At 34.3% G+C, this 24,508-nt stretch overlaps 1 protein-coding gene across 1 annotated transcript in view; it reads right to left on the bottom strand.

The window, feature by feature from the left end:
* Positions 1 to 24,175, bottom strand: part of LOC121413171 — a 32,495-nt gene extending 8,320 nt beyond the window's left edge. The window contains exons 1-10 of the mRNA XM_041605934.1: positions 24,035 to 24,175; positions 17,281 to 17,448; positions 16,585 to 16,752; positions 15,188 to 15,355; positions 13,908 to 14,075; positions 12,618 to 12,785; positions 11,332 to 11,499; positions 6,759 to 6,923; positions 5,182 to 5,558; positions 3,706 to 3,807 (exon numbers count right to left, since the gene is read on the bottom strand). Of these exons, the coding sequence (XP_041461868.1) occupies positions 3,706 to 3,807; positions 5,182 to 5,558; positions 6,759 to 6,923; positions 11,332 to 11,499; positions 12,618 to 12,785; positions 13,908 to 14,075; positions 15,188 to 15,355; positions 16,585 to 16,752; positions 17,281 to 17,448; positions 24,035 to 24,175 (1,793 nt within the window). The remainder of the gene's footprint in view (positions 1 to 3,705; positions 3,808 to 5,181; positions 5,559 to 6,758; positions 6,924 to 11,331; positions 11,500 to 12,617; positions 12,786 to 13,907; positions 14,076 to 15,187; positions 15,356 to 16,584; positions 16,753 to 17,280; positions 17,449 to 24,034) is intronic.
* Positions 24,176 to 24,508: the final 333 nt, after the last annotated feature.

Here is a 24,508-nt window from a genome sequence, read left to right as displayed (position 1 = left end):
TAAGCCCCTTTTCCATCTTATTACAATGTGACAACGTTTGTCATTTTAATGAATGCATTTCAGACTAAAACCGAATTTCAAATTCAATAGTGGTCCACCAATGATTAGGTTTATAACTCTATGATCCTGGCTGTGTCGGCTAACAAACCGGACCCAATATCACTAACGCGCGTGAACACTGGTTACTCGACAACATATGGAATCTATATAACTCTCAAGCCCAGAAACCATAACATCTCCAGATCGTCATTATCTCGTACTTGTAGCCTGAGAAAGTCATACCTGAAATAGTAAGTATAGTTTAATAAAAATACAGATTAGAATTATAAAAACTTGTTTCAATTATTTCATTTTCAACTAAATATGAATTGAGTTAATACCATGATAACAAGTGAGTGTCCTAAAGATAATACCAAGATCATTTCAACTCAAAATAGACATGTTATCAGAAAATTACACACAAAATAATCATGTGTAGAGGATTATAATTTATAATTTGTGAAAATGGTGAATCCCACTCGAAAGCAACTTAGAGTTAATGTTTAGACATGAAAAAAAAATAATCCGTGAAAGTGTCTACTTGACCCAACTCATATTATCCGTGAAATGAATAAAAATGTAAATAAAGAATATAAAAGAAAAAATAAGCGTTACAGTACTACTCTACTATAAAAAATCTGAAGATATTTTTACAGCCCCGTATTTTCCTCTAATCCTTTTCATTGGCATGAATGGCGGGCAGGCATGTTGTCTAATACCATTTCAGCTCATGATATAGCACTTATGTATTTTAGTTTCCAAAACTTCTTCCAACTACCTGTTACTAATCAGATCGCAATGGCATCTATGTTCTCTGGTTCATCCCAGCTTTTGTTATTCAGAGACGTTTGCAAAAATTAAATAAAATTAAATCTGGGGGTGGGTGGGGCAGCAAGACTTAAATTTTCGAAGAAACTTAAGAGCGAGGGGGTTTGTGATGGGGGAGTTTTTGCAATTTCTGTAATAAAATTGAAGGATTTCGTGCGCACCTTTGGGCGGCCCCCGGCTGCGTATGGTCGTGTTCGTCATTTTAAAGTCTCTAAAAGGCCTATATTACATTGGTTTGAAACAATTTCGTTTGCAATAAGACTCGTCATTTGCTGGAACTGCGACCCTGATCATGAAGAAACATCAGTCTTAGTCAGAAGGGAGGAAACAGAAGAAGCAAAAATAACTCCACGACTGTTTAATTCTCAAGAAATTTCTTTTTTCGAATGCTCTTAGAAGCGCAACTTCTATACTCCATTTTTACACAGTCCTTACCGTGGGGGTCCCACACCCTCTCCCGCTCGATCGCTTCGGTATCCCACGCTGTCAAAAATATTGTGTCCCCTTCGGGATTTGCCCCCCCCCCCAAAAAAAAAAAAACTGAAAGTGTTCCGGCGCGCCTGAATATAAACGATATCTTGAACGAGTTCCTGAATTTCAAGCCGTTTTAAAATGTAATCTCATTTCTGTATCATCCCGGCTACTCTACTCTCATAATCGATAGCTCTCTATATCAAATATTTAGAACATGTTTTTCCCTTCCGAATAATGATTAGAATGACGAGCACAAAACAAGGATTGGATTAATATCGCATGATCTAAGATTTAATATAGTAAAATACCATGTGTGCATGCTATCACTGCTAATTGTATAAATGAGAAAGAAATTTATTACACGTGTGCACATAAGAATATGATATGACAGCCTTTAGCATGAACAAATATGACAGCCTTTGGCATGAACAAATACGCAATAAAAACAAGTGGAATGCCTCTGGCGGTCTCACCTGCATCACGCGATTCAATATTATAATAGCAGCAGTGCTGACTTTGAAAATTACTATAACTCGCACAAGATGCTCCGTGATACTGGTTACTCTTACGTCCAAGTTTCATGAACTAGACCAATATACTGTCAAAGTTATGATGATAAACAAACAAATACCCCCTATTTGGCGAAGGTTCGTTGACCCTAAATGACCTTTGAACTTTATCATGTGACCTGAAACTTGCACAGGATGTTCAGTAATACGTGATTAACCTGATGTCCAAACTTTCATGGAATGGGTCTATATATTTTCTAAGTTATGACATTTCAAAAACTTAACCTTAGGTTAAGATTTTGATGTTGGATGTTCATTCCCCCAACATAGTCTAAGTTCATTGACCCTAAATGACCTTTGACCTTGGTCATGCGACATGAAACTCAGGCAGGATGTTCAGTAATACTTTACAAACCTTGGCCAAGTTTCATGAACTAGGTCCATATACTTTCTAAGTTATGCTGTTATTTTAAAAACTGAACCCTCGGTTAAGATTTGGTGTTGACGCCGCCGCCACTACCGTCGAAAAAGCGGCGCCTATCGTCTCACTCTGCTATGCAGGTGAGACAAAAAACCTCGTAACTCGACTGGGATGGATTTGAATATGTTGGAAAAAAGGAATGTTTAAATAAACAAGGCAAACGCCAAGCGTTGTCTCGCCTGCATATTGCAGTCATGAAGAGACTGCATGTCAAAACTATGCTATATGACTTCTGAGGCTGTCAGCAGTTTAGGGGGTGAATTGTGGTTCTGACAGTTTACATATGCATTAATGGTAAATGCCTACTTTGTCCCTACAAAATCAGATAACACCAACAATGCTGTTAATACTATGAAGCTATAATTATTTTCCATGCAAGTAAGGAAATGAATGTTAGTGAAAAAGAATGTAATTGATACTAATGTGAGTCAAATTGTAAAATTAAATTAATTATTAAGGTGTTATGGCAAACTTATTGTTTGAAAAAATGGAGGAAAGGTTGTGCATGAAAGATAAATATAAAAACTTATTGTGTGTGATTTTTAGCCATCTTGCCTTCACTTTAGCAGTAGGGTTTTCTAAATTGATCTGTGTGCATATGATAAGTAAATGATGCAAGAGTGAAGTACTACAAGCTATAGAAAGTTATTGCGTGTACAACACAGCACTGTGCCAGTCATGGAAAGTTCATTGACCTTTGACCTAATTTATATTCGACTCATATTCAAATTTGACCCCTACCTCCAGGAGATGGACCTCTGGTATGAATTTGGTGATCCCACCTCGAAGATATAGAAAGTTATTGGGTGTACAACACAGCACAGTGCCAGTCATGGAAAGTTCATTGACCTTTGACCTTAATCAAATTCAACTCACATTCGAACTTGACCTGCACCTTCAAGAGATGGACCTCTGTTATGAATTTGGCGATCTCACCTCAAAGCTATAGGAAGTTTTGTGTGTACAACACAGACCAGTGCCAGTCATGGAAAGTTCATTGACCTTTGACCTTATTCAAATTCGACTCATATTCAAACTTGACCGGTGCCTCCAGGAGATGGACCTCTGGTATGAATTTGGCGATCCCACCTCGAAGATATAGAAAGTTATTATGTGTACAACATAGCACAGTGCCAGTCATGGAAAGTTCATTGAACTTTGACCTTTGATCTTATTCAAATTTGACACATATTCGAACTTGGCCTGTGCCTTCAGTAGATGGACCTCTGGTATGAATTTGGTGATCCCACCTCGAAGCTATAGAAAGTTATCGAGTGTACAACACGATTGTTGACGACGACGACGACACCGGAAATAGTGATACCTATGTCTCGCTCCGCTACGCAGGCGAGACAATGACATCTCGGTACTTACCCTAGTGGTTTCCCATGTACTATATCCACCGTTATCTTATGTTCACCATTTGAGTCAATACAAGAGGAATCAAAGCTCTCATCAGTGCCACATCTTAAGAATCTAATGAAGAGAACACACATTCGTCGTTAGAACCTGCTTTGCATGATATAGGGAAGGGTGACATTTGTTGGGTTGGCTCAATGGAAAGCGAAGTTAAAACAATTGTAGAGGAGAAAAAATAATTTAGTTTACGCATGTATGATATACCCACAACATTTTAATGTCCCTCTGTTGTAGGTTCACGTTATAAGAGGTTAAATTGTAAGTAGGAGGAAAAAAGATGTACATCGAATCAAATCAAACTGAAATAAAATTTAGAAGCAACTTATTGTCGTTCTTAATCATAAGAGCATTGCCCAATCCATGGACCATCGAAACAAAGTGACCCCAGGAGAAATGCAAGACAATAAATTATTCCGCTAATTCATGTTTGAACATGATTAGTAGGGGCTGCATGATATCAAATTATCTGTAATTTTGTCAATACATGAGGTACAATATTGTAGACAGACGTACCAAATATTAACTATAATCTACCGGAAAAATTAAGCAAAGTCACATTGAATGCTATAATTACAGTTTTCAAACCCAAAAGTAAAGAATCTAAAGCAAAAATATATTTATAAAAAATCCCCCCACCGAAAGTAGAAACGAAATTAGAAATGTAATGAACTCTCAATGTTTTGCTTGCTTTAAAAAGAAGACACCAAATGTATTATGCAAATGATGGAAAAGATGGCCGCCAATTAGCATATTCCCTTTTCCCCATTACACTAATACATGACACATTTCTTCCTACAGTGCATATAGTCTACATGCATCTAACGGCTTAGCCCAACATGATACTTGTCTTATAATTGGATCAAGTGTTTTCTTATTCAATCTACAATAATTGAAATATTTTACATTTCGTACAATAAATCAGGGGTTAGCGTTCCCTTTTCGTTTTCATTTATAATTCAAAGTCTACTGTATAATACATGTATGTGTATGTGTTTTTTTAATATAATTTTTGTACAGGGATACTTGAAATATGTTTTATTTATATGTCAAAATGTACAAAACAAACTGTAATTTTTGAAAATGGAAATAAACGAAATGAAATGAAATAAAACGTATTCTAAAGCAAAAAAAAATTTATTTCATTTCAATTTTCATTTTTTCACTATTCAATAAAACATAATAATTTATCCCTTCATCTTTTTACGAGGGTAAATATCACCTCCCCTCTCTATTATGGTCATTTGTTTTTGTTTATAATTTTATAAATAGCATTGGCCAGGGAGTTTCAAAAGAGGTTAATATAATTCCAGCAAAATACCTATTCTTCACAATAAAAAAACACACCTTGACAAATTGAAAAGGGTGTACCTATCAACCGATAAACGTCGTCGCGAACCAACAGAGTATAGAAATAAACTGAACATATCATACCTTAGGGTCCTCAGATGTTTGAAGCAGTCCGATGATCTGAAAGCTTGAATCATTCGTTCGGTCTGATCGTTACCGATGTTGATATTTCTTAATGTGACCATGACAAGCTGAGGTGAGACCTTGCAAAGTGCATTGGGTAGTGAAGTTGGATCATCGTGGAGAGAAGCCGGTTGTGTAGCATACTTATCCGTTTGAATGGTGAGCTCTGTCGCGGCTGGCAGATGGATCCTCTGGATGACGTCACATCTGATCGTGCACCATACATGTATGGTGATCCTCTCCACAATGTCAAACATCGATCCACAATCCTGCCATCCTTCTAGTGTCCTATCAGTAACGGTCAGATCAGTCACAGTTGAGCTCGTGTTGCAGTCATCCTATACAATAGATGAGAAAATAATAAAGTGACCCTAAGAGACAACAAGACATCATACAAATGGAAACATGATATTAATTTATTACCATTCACATCGGCTGACAATATATAAGTATACGAAAGTATAAGTATTCATTTCTTGTCCATAAATGGAAATTCTTCTTGTTTGCATGCCGTACAAATACATAATAAAGACAACAGATTATATAAACTTATACATATGTAACATGAACAATTTAATCTGCAAAATGGAGAGAATGAAGAATATATATATAACACACTGGAGAAAAAACATCCAAAACATATCTTAGGGAAAAAACAGATCACCAATGAAGTGTTTTCTTTACGATTGTATTTTTGTCATCCTAATTTCAAGAAACAACAAAATTTATTCTTAGTAAATTTTCTCACATAACGCTTTCGATTTTTTTCTTGCAAACGCTTCATTTTATGAATACGAACGGAGAATCAATAATTGCACAGAAAAATAAAATGAAACAATTAACATAGCACTGTAATTCATCAAAGTTTCATTTAAAATGAGAAAGTTATGGCATAAAAATGGGTTGTTACTAACTTACCATTCACTTTGTCGTGTCTCGTTCGAATTAAACAATATTTTTATCTTTTACAGATCATACACTTTTCATGAAGCACCACAAGTGTACAACAATGGCAATTTACCTTGTTTAAAGACAAATCAAACTTAAATTAATTAAAATATATCAAAAGACAATTGTAAGTGGGTGACTTCATCAGTTTCCTCATTTGCATGCCAGTCAGGATGTGTACATAACTATTTCATGAATTTGAGCAAAATATCATTTGACATCTGGTTTTGGATAAAAAAAAGCTCGTTTGATTTTCTTTAATTCAATGTAACCCTTCGAAGAACAGAAAAGTAATATACGCTAAAGGCTATGTATGGCTAGAAGAGATAACACACCCTAGTACATTCATCAGTGCAATCAAATTCAGTAGCGGAATGAACTAAATATTTTGAGGGGGCGAGCGTGGAAAGAGAGGTTAAATTAAAAAAATATATAATTTCAACAAATAAAATTCACTGATCCATATACATAGGTATAAAAATGAAAATTTGATTTATAAACAGCTTATCATAATGTTTAATGAAACCAATAATGTATTGTTTGATCTATAGTACTATTCATTCACATGTAAAAACCTCTTATATAATTACCTTTACAGTTGATGCCACCGATGATGATGTAGAGAAGAAGTCATCATGATAGCTACCATTGAGTGTAAGGTTCTTCAGACGATTCATCTTACAGATAAAGAGAGCGAGATCACGTGATGCAGAGGGGCGTTCTCTGAGATCATCATTGTGATGAAGAATCTCAATCTGATATAATAGTAACATGAAATGAAGCCAAAATTACTTAAGGTTTCTTATACAACAATGTACACTGACATCATATATGATTTGTTTTATCCACAAATAAATAAACAAATCCGACTATGATATTATTTATGGTATGCAAATCGATATCATGTAGAAGATCACTCATTTAAAATGTTGATCATTGCCATTGCATGTTTCCGAAAATGTACGCATAATATTTTGGACAAATACATCCTGCGAAGAAAATCCGGATATAAGAACTTTTTTTTCAAAAAATCTGCTATAAATGGTTAACTTTACCCTGCATCACAAGATAAAAAAGGTTATATATCCTTAAATAAATTTTGATAACAACTTGGGTTAAAATATACAGGCCCATACGTAGTGTAAATCATAATTATGATGATTATAATGCAAAAGATTATTAAATTGGTCAATCAGTTGCAACATCCAAAGGATTTTCAAGAATTTTAGATTTGGGTAATTAAGTTGATTTATTGATATCCGAACCTCCGAAAATTGTGTTTCATTACATAAAAAACATTCCACAAAGCATGATCATAAACAAAAGAAAAAATATATTTCTGATTCCATGTTTTTCTTGATATATTATTCGGTAGAATTCAAGCGGTTATTATTCCCATGGTACTTACTTGTATTTGCAGGTTTCCAAAAATGTTACGCATCTTGTTTCGGATAAATACACTTTAAGAGATCCTGAGGCAATATCTAACACTTTTAATGAATATTTCAATAACATTGGACTAAAATTAACATCTTCAATCAAAAAAAGTAATTACCGTGATAACTATTTTCTTCTTTTTTGAGTCCTCCTCTTAAAGACTGTTTGTTCTTGGAGCCTACTAATGAGGATGGGATCATCAAAATAATTGGGTCATTTAAGAATGATAAGTCTTGTGGAAGGGATGACATAAGTCCCGACGTTATGTTAGCTATGCAATAGCGAAACCCCTCACTCATATAATTAATCTTTCATTTAACGCAGGGATACCTTCGCAATTAAAATTATCGGAAATTATTCCAATATTTGAAAAAGGGGTAAAGAAATAATTGGTAATTATCGCCTTTATATGTCACTCCTTTCTTGCTTTTCAAAGATTGTTGAGATGATCAGTTTGGATATAGAAGAAATATTTCTACAGATTCTGCTTTGATATCTGTTCATGATAGAATTGTTAATACTTTTTATTCAAAACAATTTATTTTGGGTGTTTTTATGGACCTAAGTAAGGCCTTTGATACTATAAAATTTTTCTACACTTTTTGAGAAAATGGCTAATGTAAGAGGAATAGCATTGAAATGGATCAAAAGTTATTTTCTAATATATATCAGTTTACAGAATATAATGGATGTACTTCTTCACAATTGCTGATGGAATGCAGAATTCTGCAAGGATCAAATTTGGGCCCTCTTTTATTTCTCTTATACATAAATGATATTAGCAACTCTGCCCCTTCCTTAAAGTTTATTCAGTTTGCTGATGATAATTCATTGTTTATAAGTAATAATAATATACATTTATTAGTTAATCAGTTTAATGAACAAATCAAAAAGGTATCATTGTGGCTTAAAGTTAACAAATTATCACTTAATTTATCAAAAACAAAATGTATACTTTTCAAAACAATAAAGAGTAATAGAAAGCAAGTAATATATGAAGTACCCCGATGATATATAGATGAAACTCTTATTGAAAGAGTATCTAAAACGACTTTCATAAACCCCATAAAAATGAATTAGGCGGCTAATAGCAGCATAATTTGGTCGTAAAATTGGAGGAGGACAAGAGTTATCCGCATTACTCTGATGCTGCTATTATCCGCATAATAGCAGCATCGGGACAAGATTTGAGTTTATGAACGCATTTCCAAATTATGCGGATAATTGTCATGGTGCGGTCACAAGGTCACCCTTTTCCAACACAACCGCATCGGAGGGGGCGTGTCCAGTTGTCATGGCGATTATCCCCTTTTTCAGGACGGGCGCTCGTAAAAATAATGCGGCTTATTTTTGGAGTTTATGAACGCAATTTTTATTGAATTATCCGCATTACTCTTAGGCGGCTAATTGGAGGATAGGTTTATGAAAAGGGTATAACATACAATTCCTAGGTATACTATTAGATGAGGCTTTCATGGAAGCCTCATATTACAATGATCTCTTTAAAAATCAGCAAAACTACAGGATTGCTTTCTAAACTTAAATACTATTTACCATTGAATATACTATTTACTTTTTATAATTCACTAATTTTATCGTATTTGTCCTATGGTAATATCGTTTGGGCAAATTCAATCACTTGGAAGTTGAAACCATTGTTTTTACTGCAAACGCGTTGCTTGCGTATTTGTACAAACTCGCATTATTTAGCTCATTCTAAGCCTCTATTCAAACAGTTAAACACATTAGATATTTATAAATTGAACACTTATCGAATTGCCATTTTTGTAATCTAGTGTATCAAAGGAACCGTTTTGCCTCCTCTTGCTAATATGTTTGAAACTAATTCTGATTCACAAATATAAAACTTGAAACAGTAAAAAATTACATATTTCAAAAAAATCTTAAAGTTTTTTTTGTCATATTAATTTCATTTCAATTTAAATTCTAGTCTATATTAATTTTGAATTCTACCTGAGAGAGAGAGAGATGTGGTAGGGGGTGGGGATAGGGGGGCAAGAAGTTGAATTCAAATACATGCGCCATCTAATATTATTATCATTATATTTGTATTTTGTTAACTTCAGGGGGCCGTTTCATAAAGCTGTTCGTAAGTTAAGAGCGACTTTAAGAACGACTGGTGATCATTTCTTACGCGCTAAACCATCGCCAATGAATATACCATTTACCACAAGAAGGGATCACCAGTCGTTCTTAAAGTCGCTCTCAACATACGAACAGCTTTATGAAACACCCACCTGGACTCCTGCCATTTACAAGATTAAAAAAAAGTTTTTCAAAGGTGTTCCATTTTCCATTTATTTCTATCACTTAAAATGTTAATTTACTATGCTTATGTATTTGATCTATTTTTTGTATATACATGTGTATTTCGAATGTACATATTTTGTTGTTTTTTAAATGGAAAAGATAGAATGAATTGAATTGAAAAAAAATGTATCCTGCCAAAGAAAATCCAATAAAACAACATCTTTTTCAAATCTGCTGTCACAAGGTAAAATATACTAAAATAAATTTTGGGTTACAATATACAGGCACATACGTCATGTAACACATAATTATCATGATTATAATAAAAAAGGATAATGGGTCAATCAGTTGCAACATTCAAAGGGCTTTCCAGAATTCTAAATTTGGGTAATTGCGTTGATGTATTGATATCAGAACCTTCGAAAAGTGTGTTTCATTACATAAAAGCATTCTACAAAAGACAATACGATTCGATAATTAAAATAATGCAAGAGTGGCAGCAGGCGAGCATATAATACTCACGCCTGTAAAGTGGAAAATGGAGGTATTGGTCTAGCAAGAAAGGTGAAAGGTGGCGACTTGACCTTTAAACTTTTGACCAAAAAAAGACCTCCTGAGATCGATGCTAGTATCAAACAAACCAAATGATATAAGCCTAGGTTAAGTTAAACTATTTTTTTTTCGTTTTCAATGATATTAGAAGGACTTCTCCCAATCAGTTATATCGGGAGGAGAGATCTGCGGGACATAGTGATTCGGTTCGCCTTTCGCCTCCCAGGCACAGGTGACGCCAAACAAAAACAAAAATGATAATAATAGCAAGCTGAGAACATGTCACTGTGACCTTGAACCTTTGACCTTTCGACGTCAAAACTAATAGGCTTCCTGGGATCCGAGCTAGTATCATACACACCAAATTAAATGATACTATTATAGATCCAAAGAAGCCTATTGATTTTGAGGCCAAAAGGTCAAGGTCACAGTGACGTGTTTTCATCTATCGCAGTAACATTACTAGCACATCAATGATGTGGAGCTCATCCGGCATCTCGCAACACAATTTAACACAGTTTTAATTTAAGCCCAGTTGACACTGTAGTGAATTATATTGGTGACATAAATTGAGGATGTAGAATTGAAATTGGTGAAGAAATGCCATAGAAGCATTTTTTGTGATCTATGAATAAATTTCATACAATTAATCCCGCCGGGTACCCATTCACCTCACCTAGGTCTAGTGCAGGACAATGTGGATAAATTTCTTGCTAAAGGAAACTACGCCATGGCTGGCATTCGAACCCACGACCCTCTGTTTCAAAGTCACAAGACTTATCCACTGAGCCACATTACTCCACACAATGACGTCAATAGAATGAGGGGTATTAAAAATCTGAACGTATAATTCATATGGCTTGCTTGTAATACTGTTTTACATGTAAAAACAAAAGATATGACCTGTGTAGTTGATGCCATCGACAGTGATGTTGAGTAAAAGTCATCATGATAGCTACCACTGAGTGTCAGGTTCTTAAGATGATTCATCTTACAGATGAACTGAGCGAAATCACGTGATGCAGAGGGGCGTTCATTGAGATTCTTGAACCCGCCATGAAGAGTCTCAATCTGATATCACAGTAACATAAAAATGAAGCCAAAATTACTTGACGCTTCTTATATAGCAAAGAACACTGACATCATATATGACTTGTTTTATCCACAAATTATTAAACAAATCCGGTAATGATAGTATTCATGGTATGGAAATCGATATCATGTAGAAGATCACGCATTTTAAATGTTGATCATTGCATTTGCACGTTTCCGAAAATGTCACTTATAATACTTTGGGAAAATAGATCCTGCCAAAGAAAATCCAGATAAAACAACATCTTTTTAAAATCTGCTATAAATGGTAATTTTACTCTTCTTCAAAAGGTAAAAATGTCATATATCCTAAAAGAAATTTTGATAACAACTTGCGTTATAGTATACAGACGTATTCGTCGTATGAAACATACTTATTATGATTATAATGGAAGATAAAAAACATTCTACAAAACACAATATGATTCCATAATCAAAAGAAAAAAAATACTTCTGGTTGCATGATGTTTATTTCATGATATATCGTTCGGTAGAGCTCAACAATCAAATAAGGGGGTACTACCCTTGGCATATTTTCCCTGATCTCTTTTTCGGAATAAAAAGGGGAAAATTAGCCGAAAGATTTATAACAATTTCTTGGTTCATGGTTACAATTGACTATTAATTGACAGTTGATAAAAAAGACAATTCAGTAAAGACAATTTCCATTTATATGAGACATCATAGCCTCATTAGATAACTTGACAATAATAATAATATTAATAGGCATTAATATAGCGCCATCTTTCTAGAAATATTCTATTCCGAGGCGCGTTGTTATTATTATTATTACCCCGGCTTAAGCTCGAGCTGCCTCTCAGTGCTCATGCATTCAAGGAATTAATCCTGCCGGGTACCCATTCACCTCACCTAGGTCTAGTGCAGGACAATGTGGATAAATTTCTTGCTAAAGGAAACTACGCCATGGCTGGCATTCGAACCCACGACCCTCTGTTTCAAAGTCACAAGACTTATCCACTGAGCCACATTACTCCACACAATGACGTCAATAGAATGAGGGGTATTAAAAATCTGAACGTATAATTCATATGGCTTGCTTGTAATACTGTTTTACATGTAAAAACAAAAGATATGACCTGTGTAGTTGATGCCATCGACAGTGATGTTGAGTAAAAGTCATCATGATAGCTACCACTGAGTGTCAGGTTCTTAAGATGATTCATCTTACAGATGAACTGAGCGAAATCACGTGATGCAGAGGGGCGTTCATTGAGATTCTTGAACCCGCCATGAAGAGTCTCAATCTGATATCACAGTAACATAAAAATGAAGCCAAAATTACTTGACGCTTCTTATATAACAACGAACACTGACATCATATATGACTTGTTTTATCCACAAATTAATAAACAAATCCGGTAATGATAGTATTCATGGTATGCAAATCGATATCATGTAGAAGATCACTCATTTTAAATGTTGATCATTGCATTTGCACGTTTCCGAAAATGTCACTTATAATACTTTGGGAAAATAGATCCTGCCAAAGAAAATCCAGATAAAACAACATCTTTTTAAAATCTGCTATAAATGGTAATTCTACTCTTCTTCAAAAGGTAAAAATGTTATATATCCTAAAAGAAATTTTAATAACAACTTGGGTTTAAGTATACAGACGTATTCGTCGTATGACACATACTTATTATATACTTTGGGAAAATAGATCCTGCCAAAGAAAATCCGGATAAAACAACATCTTTTTAAAATCTGCTATAAATGGTAATTTTACTCTTCTTCAAAAGGTAAAAATGTTATATATCCTAAAACAAATTTTAATAACAACTTGGGTTTTAACATACAGGCCTATTCGTCGTATGAAACATATTTATTATGATTACAATGGAAGATGTTAATGGGTCAATCGGTTGCATCATTCAAAGGATTTTCAAGAATTTTAGAGTTGGGTAATTGAGTTGATTTATTGATATCCGAACCTCCGAAAATGGTAAGAGTATCATTACATAAAAAATTCTACAAAACAAGATATGATTCCATCATTAAAAGAAAAAAAAAACATATTTCTAATTGTATGTTTGTTTCATGACGTATCATTCGGTAGAAATCAAGAATCAAATAAAAAGGGGCATCAATCCTATGCTAATTTTTCCTTGATTCCTAAATAAAAATGAAATAAGGAAAAATAGCCGAAAGATTTATGAAATTTCTTAGTTCATATGGTTACAATTGACTATTAATTGACAGTTGATATAAATGACAATTCAGTAAAGACAGTTTCTCTATATATGAGGCATCAAAGCCTCATGAGATAACTTGACGTCAATAGATTAAGGGGTATTAAAAATCTGAATTTATATGGTTTGCTTGTATAACTGTTTTTATATATAAAATATTATAATAGATATAACCTTTGTAGTTGATGCCATCGAAAGTGATGTTGAGTAGAAGTCATCATGATAGCTACCACTGAGTGTCAGGTTCTTAAGATGATTCATCTTACAGATGAACTGAGCGAAATCACGTGATGCAGAGGGGCGTTCTTTGAGATTCTCATACATGTCACAAAGAGTCTCAATCTGATATCACAGTAACATAAAAATGCAGCCAAAATTACTTGACGCTTCTTATATAACAACGCACACTGACATCATATATGACTTGTTTTATCCACAAATTAATAAACAATCCGGTAATGATAGTATTGATGGTATGGAAATCGATATCATGTAGAAGATCACGCATTTTAAATGTTAATCATTGCATTTGCACGTTTCCGAAAATGTCACTTATGATACTTTAGGAAAATAGATCCTGCCAAAGAAAATCCAGATAAAACAACATCTTTTTAAAATCTGCTATAAATGGTAATTGTACTCTTCTTCAAAAGGTAAAAATGTTATATATCCTAAAAGAAATTTTGATAACAACTTGCGTTTTAGTATACAGACGTATTCGTCGTATGAAACATACTTATTATGATTATAATGGAAGATAAAAAACATTCTACAAAACACAATATGATTCCATAATCAAAAGAAAAAAAATACTTCTGGTTGCATGATGTTTATTTCATGATATATCATTCGGTAGAGCTCAATAATCAAATAAGGGGGTACTACCCTTGGCATATTTTCCTTGATCTCTTTTTCGGAATAAAAAGGGGAAAATTAGCCGAAAGATTTATAACAATTTCTTGGTTCATGGTTACGATTGACTATTAATTGACAGTTGATAAAAAAGACAATTTAGTAAAGACAATTTCCATTTATATGAGACATCATAGCCTCATTAGATAACTTGACAATAATAATAATAGGCATTTATATAGCGCCATCTTTCTAGAAATATTCTATTCCGAGGTGCGTTGTTATTATTATTATTACCCCGGCTTAAGCTCGAGCTGCCTCTCAGTGCTCATGCATTCAAGGAATTAATCCTGCCGGGTACCCATTCACCTCATCTAGGTCTAGTGCAGGACAATGTGGATAAATTTCTTGCTAAAGGAAACTACGCCATGGCTGGCATTCGAACCCACGACCCTCTGTTTCAAAGTCACAAGACTTATCCACTGAGCCACATTACTCCACACAATGACGTCAAGAGAATGAGGGGTATTAAAAATCTGAACGTATAATTCATATGGCTTGCTTGTAATACTGTTTTACATGTAAAAACAAAAAGATATGACCTGTGTAGTTGATGCCATCGACAGTGATGTTGAGTAAAAGTCATCATGATAGCTACCACTGAGTGTCAGGTTCTTAAGATGATTCATCTTACAGATGAACTGAGCGAAATCACGTGATGCAGAGGGGCGTTCATTGAGATTCTTACACCCGTCATGAAGAGTCTCAATCTGATATCACAGTAACATAAAAATGAAGCCAAAATTACTTGACGCTTCTTATATAACAGCGACACTGACATCATATATGACTTGTTTTATCCACAAATTAATAAACAATCCGGTAATGATAGTATTCATGGTATGGAAATCGATATCATGTAGAAGATCACTCATTTTAAATGTTGATCATTGCATTTGCACGTTTTCCGAAAATGTCACTTATAATACTTTGGGAAAATACATCCTGCCAAAGAAAATCCGGATAAAACAACATCTTTTTAAAATCTGCTATAAATGGTAATTTTACTCATCTTCAAAAGGTAAAAATGTTATATATCCTAAAAGAAATTTTGATAACAACTTGGGTTTTAACATACAGGCCTAGTCGTCGTATGAAACATATTTATTATGATTACAATGGAAGATGTTAATGGGTCAATCGGTTGCATCATTCAAAGGATTTTCAAGAATTTTAGAGTTGGGTAATTGAGTTGATTTATCGATATCCGAACCTCCGAAAATGGTAAGTGTATCATTACATAAAAACATTTTACAAAACACAATATGATTCTATAATCAAAAGAAAAAAAAATACTTCTGGTTGCATGATGTTTATTTCATGATATATCATTCGGTAGAGCTCAAGAATCAAATAAGGGGTATTACCCTTTGCATATTTTCCTTGATCACTTTTTTGGAATAAAAAGGGGAAAATTAGCCGAAAGATTTATAACAATTTCTTGGTTCATGGTTACAATTGACTATTAATTGACAGTTGATAAAAAAGACAATTCAGTAAAGACAATTTCCATTTATATGAGACATCATAGCCTCATTAGATAACTTGGCAATTATAATAATAATAATAGGCATTTATTTAGCGCCATCTTTCTAGAAATATTATATTCCGAGGCGCGTTGTTATTATCATTATTACCCCGGCTTAAGCTCGAGCTGCCTGTCAGTGCTCATGCATTCAAGGAATTAATCCTGCCGGGTTAATTCACCTCACCTAGGTCTAGTGCAGGACAATGTGGATAAATTTCTTGCTAAAGGAAACTACGCCATGGCTGGCATTCGAACCCACGACCCTCTGTTTCAAAGTCACAAGACTTATCCACTGAGCCACATTACTCCACACAATGACGTCAATAGAATGAGGGGTATTAAAAATCTGAACGTATAATTCATATGGCTTGCTTGTAATACTGTTTTACATGTAAAAACAAAAGATATGACCTTTGTAGTTGATGTCATCGACGATAATGTTGTGTAGAAGTCATCATGATAGCTACCATCGAGTGCCAGTTTTTTCAGATGATTCATCTTACATATGAACTGAGCGAAATCACGTGATGCAGAGGGGCGTTCATTGAGATTCTCATACATGTCACAAAGAGTCTCAATCTGATATCACAGTAACATAAAAATGAAGCCAAAATTACTTGACGCTTCTTATATAGCAACGAACACTGACATCATATATGACTTGTTTTATCCACAAATTAATAAACAAATCCGGTAATGATAGTATTCATGGTATGGAAATCGATATCATGTAGAAGATCACTCATTTTAAATGTTGATCATTGCATTTGCACGTTTCCGAAAATGTCACTTATAATACTTTGGGAAAATAGATCCTGCCAAAGAAAATCCAGATAAAACAACATCTTTTTAAAATCTGCTATAAATGGTAATTTTACTCTTCTTCAAAAGGTAAAAATGTCATATATCCTAAAAGAAATTTTGATAACAACTTGGGTCTTAGTATGCAGACGTATTCGTCGTATGAAACATACTTATTATGATTATAATGGAAGATAAAAAACATTCTACAAAACACAATAGAATGAGGGGTATTAAAAATCTGAACGTATAATTCATATGGCTTGCTTGTAATACTGTTTTACATGTAAAAACAAAAGATATGACCTTTGTAGTTGATGTCATCGACGATAATGTTGTGTAGAAGTCATCATGATAGCTACCACTGAGTGTGAGGTTCTTCAGATGATTCATCTTACAGATGAACTGAGCGAAATCACGTGATGCAGAGGGGCGTTCACTGAGATTCTCACGCCGGTTATGAAGAGTCTCAATCTGATATCACAGTAACGTAAAAATGAAGCCAAAATTACTTGACGTTTCCTATACAACAATGTACACTGACATCATATTAGATTGGTTTAATCCAAAATTAATAAAATAATCCGGTTATGATCATATTTGATGGTATGCAAATTAACATAATGTAGAAAATAGCTCAGTTTGAATGTTTCTCATTGCATTTGCATGTTTCTGAAAAGTCACGCCCCATATTTTGGAAAAAAATCATCCTGCTAAAGAAAATCCGGATAAAACAACATTTTTTTAAATCTGCTATCAATGGCTAATCTCACGCTGCATCACAATGTATAAATGTTATATATCCGTAAGTAACTGGGGTTAAAATCTGCACCCTATTCGTCATGTGAAACATAATTATCATGATTATAATGCAAGAGGTTAATGGATCAATCAATTGCAACATTCAAAGGGTTTTCAAGAATTTTAGATTAGGATAATTGAGTTCATTTATTGATATTCGAACCTCCGAAAATTTTAAATGTTTCATTACGTAAAAAAGCATTCCACAAAATATAATGCGATTCGATAATCAAAAGAAAACAAAATATTTCTGATTCCATGTTTATTTTACGACATATCATTCGGTAAACTTCAAGAATCAAAGCGGTTATGAATCCCACACACTAAGAAATTCGGGTTCAATTTTCCACCGCTTGGAGCGCAGAGGCCTGTCGCTAAACGGGTACCCCTAAAGGTGTACAACAGACACGGACTCTCACATAAGAGCTAACTCGCACCTCGATGATATTAAGGGGTGTACGCACGTATCGTACACTCCACCGGGATTTCTTAGTGTGCATTACCCTAAATTCCTTAATCAAAAATGAATAGGGACATAACGGCAGAAAGATTCATGAAATTGCTTGGTTCATGGTTTACCATTGACTGTTAACTGTCAATTTATATAATAACAATTCATTAAAGACAATTTCTCTTAATATGATTCATCATAGCCTTATTAGATAACTTGACGTCAAAAGAATGAGGGTATCAACAAATCTGAACTTACATGGTTTATTTTTCATGTAAAAACATTCGAATAGATATGACATTTGCAGTTGATTGATTGATTTTATTCGTCAAGAATATCACAGGTGATTACAATGAATTTGAGGAATACCTTGTCAGAATAGCACATGAAAGCCAAAAGGCTTATTTCGAATAGGGTGCTATTGTTAGTATAAAGCATTAATATATTGTAATAACAAAAGGTATACACTACGACAAGTACTGGAATATGGTAAACAGAAATACATATCCATCAGTCAAATAATTTGCAATCACCTGAAGCAAAGAAAAAATCTACCTAATACATGTATATGAAACAATATTTTATTTTATCATACCCTTCATTATCTACAATACTACACACCAACTTTACAAAATGGTGATTTGTAATGGCAATACTGTTCTCGAGTAGATTCAGTTTTAGGTTCTTCTTTAATGCACTCTTAAAGTGAGGAAAAATTTTAACAGCTTTTATTTTTATTAGGAAGAGCATTCCAAAATTGGACGCCATTAAAATAAAAAGTGTTCCTGATATGACCTTCACGATTTGGTAATACAAAATTAAAATTAACACTTATGGATATTTGATACACGGGTGAAATGACTTGCTATGTATTGATTAATGTATCCGAATAGAATATCTCATGTACGTGGTGTTATACTAATTGTTTAGATCTTTGTTCTACATGATGTAATCCTGCCTTTTCAAGTTCATTACATCCGACATGTGCTCTTGGTCCTAAAACATTTAAAAATCTTACAATCTTATTTTGAATTATTATTAGCTTTTTCTTCTCCGTCGCAGCCAGACTACCTTACCAAGCCGCATTAGCATAGTCGAATAGACACTGTTTTAAACCTGTTAAAACAAAGCATAAAATACGTCTAGGTTTGATATCTAAACAAGATTTTTAAGCGTGAATTTGCTATTTGGCGATTGAGTCTACCAAACCTGTCCATGATAGATCATTTGTTTAATCTATTCCCAAATATTTTACTGAATCTGTTCAATTACATGATTATTATGGAACCGTGAAATCGTGTGTATATCTTAACTTTCGTTCGAAAAAAATAAAATGCTTTCCATTTCCCCAACATGTAAACTAAGCTTGTTGTCAGACATCTATTCGTTGCAATTTTCCAAATCTGCACTAAGATCAAGATACTATCATCAGCATATAAAATCAATTTAGATTCGTTAATACCAGTACATATATTATTAATGTAAGACGTAAAGAGAATGGAGCCTAACATGCTTCCTTGAGGGACACCGCATTTAATAGGCGGTGAATCAGAAAGAACCGTTTGCAAGGTAACTTGATGACGATTAGGTAAGTATATGATCTAAACCATGTCACACATGCAGAGTCTAAACCAATCGCTTCTAATTTATTTAAAAGTTTGTTATGATTTACAGTATCAAAAGCTTTTTGTAAGTCTAGGAGAACAATTCAAACCATGCGGCCATGTGAAATGTCATTCCTGATAAAATCTGTTAAATGTATCCAATAAGATTCAGTGGAATATCCAATACGAAAGCCGGATTGAAATTTACATACTAGCTTACCTATTTGAAAGTATTTCTCCACTTGAGCATGAACAGATTTTCTGAAATTTGCGACACCACACACTAAAATATATTTTGATACTTTTTGTAAAATTTACTTAATAAAATTAAGGCAAGACAGTTGCCTTAATTTTATAAGTTTTGTTTAAAATGTGGCATTTCGAGTTTCAAATAGTGTCTGAATGATTGTTTCTACAACTCAGAATAACTGGCTCCAGTAACTTAATTCTCTTGATGAATATAACTTTTCTCCAAATTTGAGTTTTTACAATGTAAAAGAAATTTTTTTAGGGAACTGAATTTTCATGAATGAAAAATAATGGCATCAATTTTCAAGATATAAAATTTAGTAATTTTTTTATTAAGCATACTTAAATTTGAATCATGTTTTTTGCTGAATTTACTTAATAACTTTTAAGCAAGATAAATGACTTAATTTTTTGAAGTTATCAACAGTGATGAAGCTGTTTACATGCAACTTTAAAAAAAAGAAAAACAAATTATATATTTCCCAATTTTAAGTCACAGCAATTTGGGAATATATGTTCAATCTAATTCATAATTTATTTCATTTTGAAAAGTAATATTTTTTATAAGTTATTGTTACTCAGAAAATTTGGTTTCATACACTATTAAATTGTCTGAAGTTTCACATTCTTAAGTGTTCACAGTGCAAATATTTTTTGTTCCATGTACTTAATTTTATAAATTTGAAAGTATTTGTAACCTTAATAACGAGTATATTTACTGTCGTGTTTATGCCCCGTTTGTAGCAATTTAAGTATTTACTTTAGTTGTGAATACTTTATGTTAAAAGTAGAATTTACATTAATAGAGAAGTGTATTGTTATCATCACTCGATAAATGCAAGTTTGATATCTGTCATAAGTAAAATCCGATAAAGAATTTTGAGTAAATGTTACACATTTTTTTAAAGTTCAGTGTTAAAGCAGTGTTTTAAGTTGCATATACTCAATGGTTGTAATTTCAGATGACAAAGTTTTCTTCTTGGTATGTACACACAGCTAAAATTAATCAATAACAAAGTAAATGCAATTTAACCACAGAACTGTACTTTATTAAGTAGAATAAGCAAAGCATAAACATGTAGTATCAAAAGATAACTAGATTAAATTGTGAAAAAATTGATGACATCATGGGTACACTTCTCATGATTTACTGTAAAAATATTAATACTACAAAATTTAATTTTTTGTTCAAAAATATGATTACCTCAAAACTTTACCCAAGATATCTTTATAGTAGACATGGTTTTTTTGCATCTTTTCAATAATACAGAATAGTTTTCTGTAAAAATCTGTTTGTCTGATTTTTCTGCCTCTCTTGAAAGCAAGTTATTTGAGGGCTGGACTCTCCCTTTAAACTACCATTTATGATCTGATTAAATGCAAAATAGTATTGCATACACAGCTTAATTCCACATACATAAAATTATGTAAATGCTAATGAAAAGCACCAACCCATAGCAAGCATTAATTTCATGATGAGAAACATAATTTTTTAGAATGGGAAGAACAAGCATCATGACCACATAACCCATATGCAACTTGCGATTCTGTTCTTGTAATCTTGCGTGTCCATCTTGATTGTTCATCCCATCAGCAAGGGAAAGGGAATGTTCGAGTGAATACAAAAATCCAAAACACATTATTACAGATATATCATACCTTATGAATTTTTCTCATAAGTAGTGATATAAACTTTCGTAGTCTGTGTATAAAGTAACAAAATGCCAAACTTGAGATCGTACCACAGTAGTTTGTCGTCTTAAGGCATCAGAGAAATTACATGTAGATACTCTATGACCAGACATCGTACAGTTTCAATTTTAGTCCTTGGACTTTAGGCGAAGGCTGCTTACCATTGTCAAGACCCATGAAGATTTTTTGTGCTGACTCAAAGAAATATTTCAACTTCTTCGGATAGCTAAGGTTGAGGGCGTAGGTGAGTCCAAAGAGGATTACTATACCTTGGGTCACAGACAGTATCTCATCGATGTGGAGCGTTGTGGCCCAGTGGATAAGTCTTCTGACTTTGAAACAGACGGTCGTGGGTTCGAATCCCAGCCATGGCGTAATTTCCTTCAGCAAGAAATTTATCCACATTGTGCTGCACTCGACCCAGGTGAAGTGAATTGGTACCCGGCAGGATAAATTCCTTGAATGCACGAGCGCTGAAAGGCAGCTCGAGCTAAAGCCGGGGTAATAATAATAATAACAACGCGCCTCGGAATAGAATATTTCTAGATAGATGGCGCTATACAAATGCCTATTATTATTATTATTATCGATCACAACATTGCCTTCAACCTCAATGTGCACACAAGTGTCAGGATTCCCTACCACTGCCAATGTGAGATCCTTTTCTTGATCCTATGATATATATTTTAAAAGAGATAAATAAGGTTAGAGAAGTGCATTCAAACAATGATGGTATGATTTACTTAGAAAAAAGAACATGAACCATCGATGCTTAATGGGTATTCTTATTAAATGTAAATTAACTTCCTCCGCAAATCACATGTGCAAAACACTGTTGGCATATTCATTTGTATTATTGCTGTGTAGGTCATACCAAACATACAATTCCATGCACAGTTTTGTGAAAATCTGGTGTAGGGTCTAAAGGCAATCAAGCATTTATCCCTCAAAACAAGAGAAAATAAACTACACATTGCCAACCTTATCTCACCACACAAGTCACAAGGGTTACCCTCGGGACAAGGTTAGTCCTTGTACACATTGGATAACTAGACCCTGGCCTAAGTGCTCCTAGAAATGCCCTCCATTCCCTGTTTGCACTTTGACTTTGTCTTTGCCTAAAATGAGGTCCAATCTGCTAATATGAGACTCTGAACTTAGCCTGGCTGTGAATGTGATCCCCGGCTGTGATCGGTAAAAAAAATAGTAAGCAGCCTCCCCACAACGAACCGGATTCGACACTTGTCCAGGACTAAGGCACCGCAATGACGAGGGCTTCGCCGGCCGCGGGCTTGTGTGTGCATGGCTGAGTATAACGTTAGTTCGGAATGTGGCCAACGCGATGCATCATCAAATGACCAGAGTCAGATCCACAGTAACAATTCTACTTATTGTCCATGACTTCATGAAAAGATAATCATTTAAAAACTTATGAAATAATAATTCTTACCTTTCGTAATGACATGAAAACGACGACCCACCAATCACCACTGCCTCCAGTCAAATTTCGTGGTAGGTATTAGCGATGAGTGCGCGTGCGCAGTTCAGGAATTTTTAAGTTGAACTTGAAATTATTCAGTAACGCGCATAACAATGTATGTCTAACCCTCGTAACACGTCGTGAATATAATTAAGTAGATCTAATTTCTTAAATTTTATTGCTAAAATTACGAGACGAGGTGTTGGTGCAACTGGAATAAATTTGTTACAGTCGTCATATTAGACGTGCTGCAACTTAATCGTTTCAAGATGCCGTAGGTAATACCATCCGGGCCTGGTGATGATTTCGAGCTCCTATACTCTGTAGTGTAATTTTGACATCCTTTGGCCTGATGGGTCTACGGTCGAAAGGAAATTCAATCTCACTAGCTATTTTTTTCACCCTATCTAAATTGCGTTCATCAATGGAGGGTGGCTCTGTGCCACATTTTGATGAAAAGTGCTCATTTGCGGTGTCAAGGGAGAAGGAAGGGGTCTTGGTTCCTGAGTAAAGAGTGCCGTCGACTGCGTGCTTGCTAAAGCTCCAAAAATTATTTCTGAAGCGTGATTCCTCATGTTTAGTAGATCGTTCTCTCATTTTTGACTAGTGACTCTTGCGTAGGTAGTTGTATGTGTGAAGCGCATCGTAGAACTGCGGTCGGTCATTGGGGGTTCAATTTTCACCGAAGGCCTTCTTCCGGAGAGAGTTTTTTGATTTCTTCATTTGATCGAGAGATTTACTTGGCTGTCTCCGAAACCCTTGTAGGTTGGTCGATTCTTTCACAGAATTGAAGAGTGGATTAGATCTCAAGAAGTCTTGCATGATGACACCAAGACAGTCACCCGATTCGTTGGGAAGTATTGCACCACTTGCAAGATCATGGTGAAGGGAGTGTATCGTAGCTTGTAGGTCCTCGTTCACCATTCCATTGTTCATATGTTAAATGCGGACATTCAAATCTTGTAGATAACGTGGATCGGGCCATAATGCACAGTATGTACAGCAAAGGACCAAAAAATGGCGTCTCTGTCCGAAGTAATACTCGGCGACAGTTTCATTCCAATAGTGTGGTTATAGACCAACAAATGAGGTTATAGTCCGGTCAATATAGGGTTTGACCCACCACTAATTGCAACACTGGATATTCCACTGCAGTGCTTTCCAGGAAGGTCCCCTGAACAACATACTAAAAGTCCAAAAAAATCCAAGCAGTGGAAATTTATGAAATTTGCATATTATGCAAATTAGCCATAAAAA

This window comes from Lytechinus variegatus, chromosome 4 (genome assembly GCF_018143015.1).
Source record: "Lytechinus variegatus isolate NC3 chromosome 4, Lvar_3.0, whole genome shotgun sequence".
Classification (NCBI taxonomy): Eukaryota; Metazoa; Echinodermata; class Echinoidea; order Temnopleuroida; family Toxopneustidae; genus Lytechinus; species Lytechinus variegatus.
This window is presented reverse-complemented; position numbering and strand designations above follow the sequence as displayed.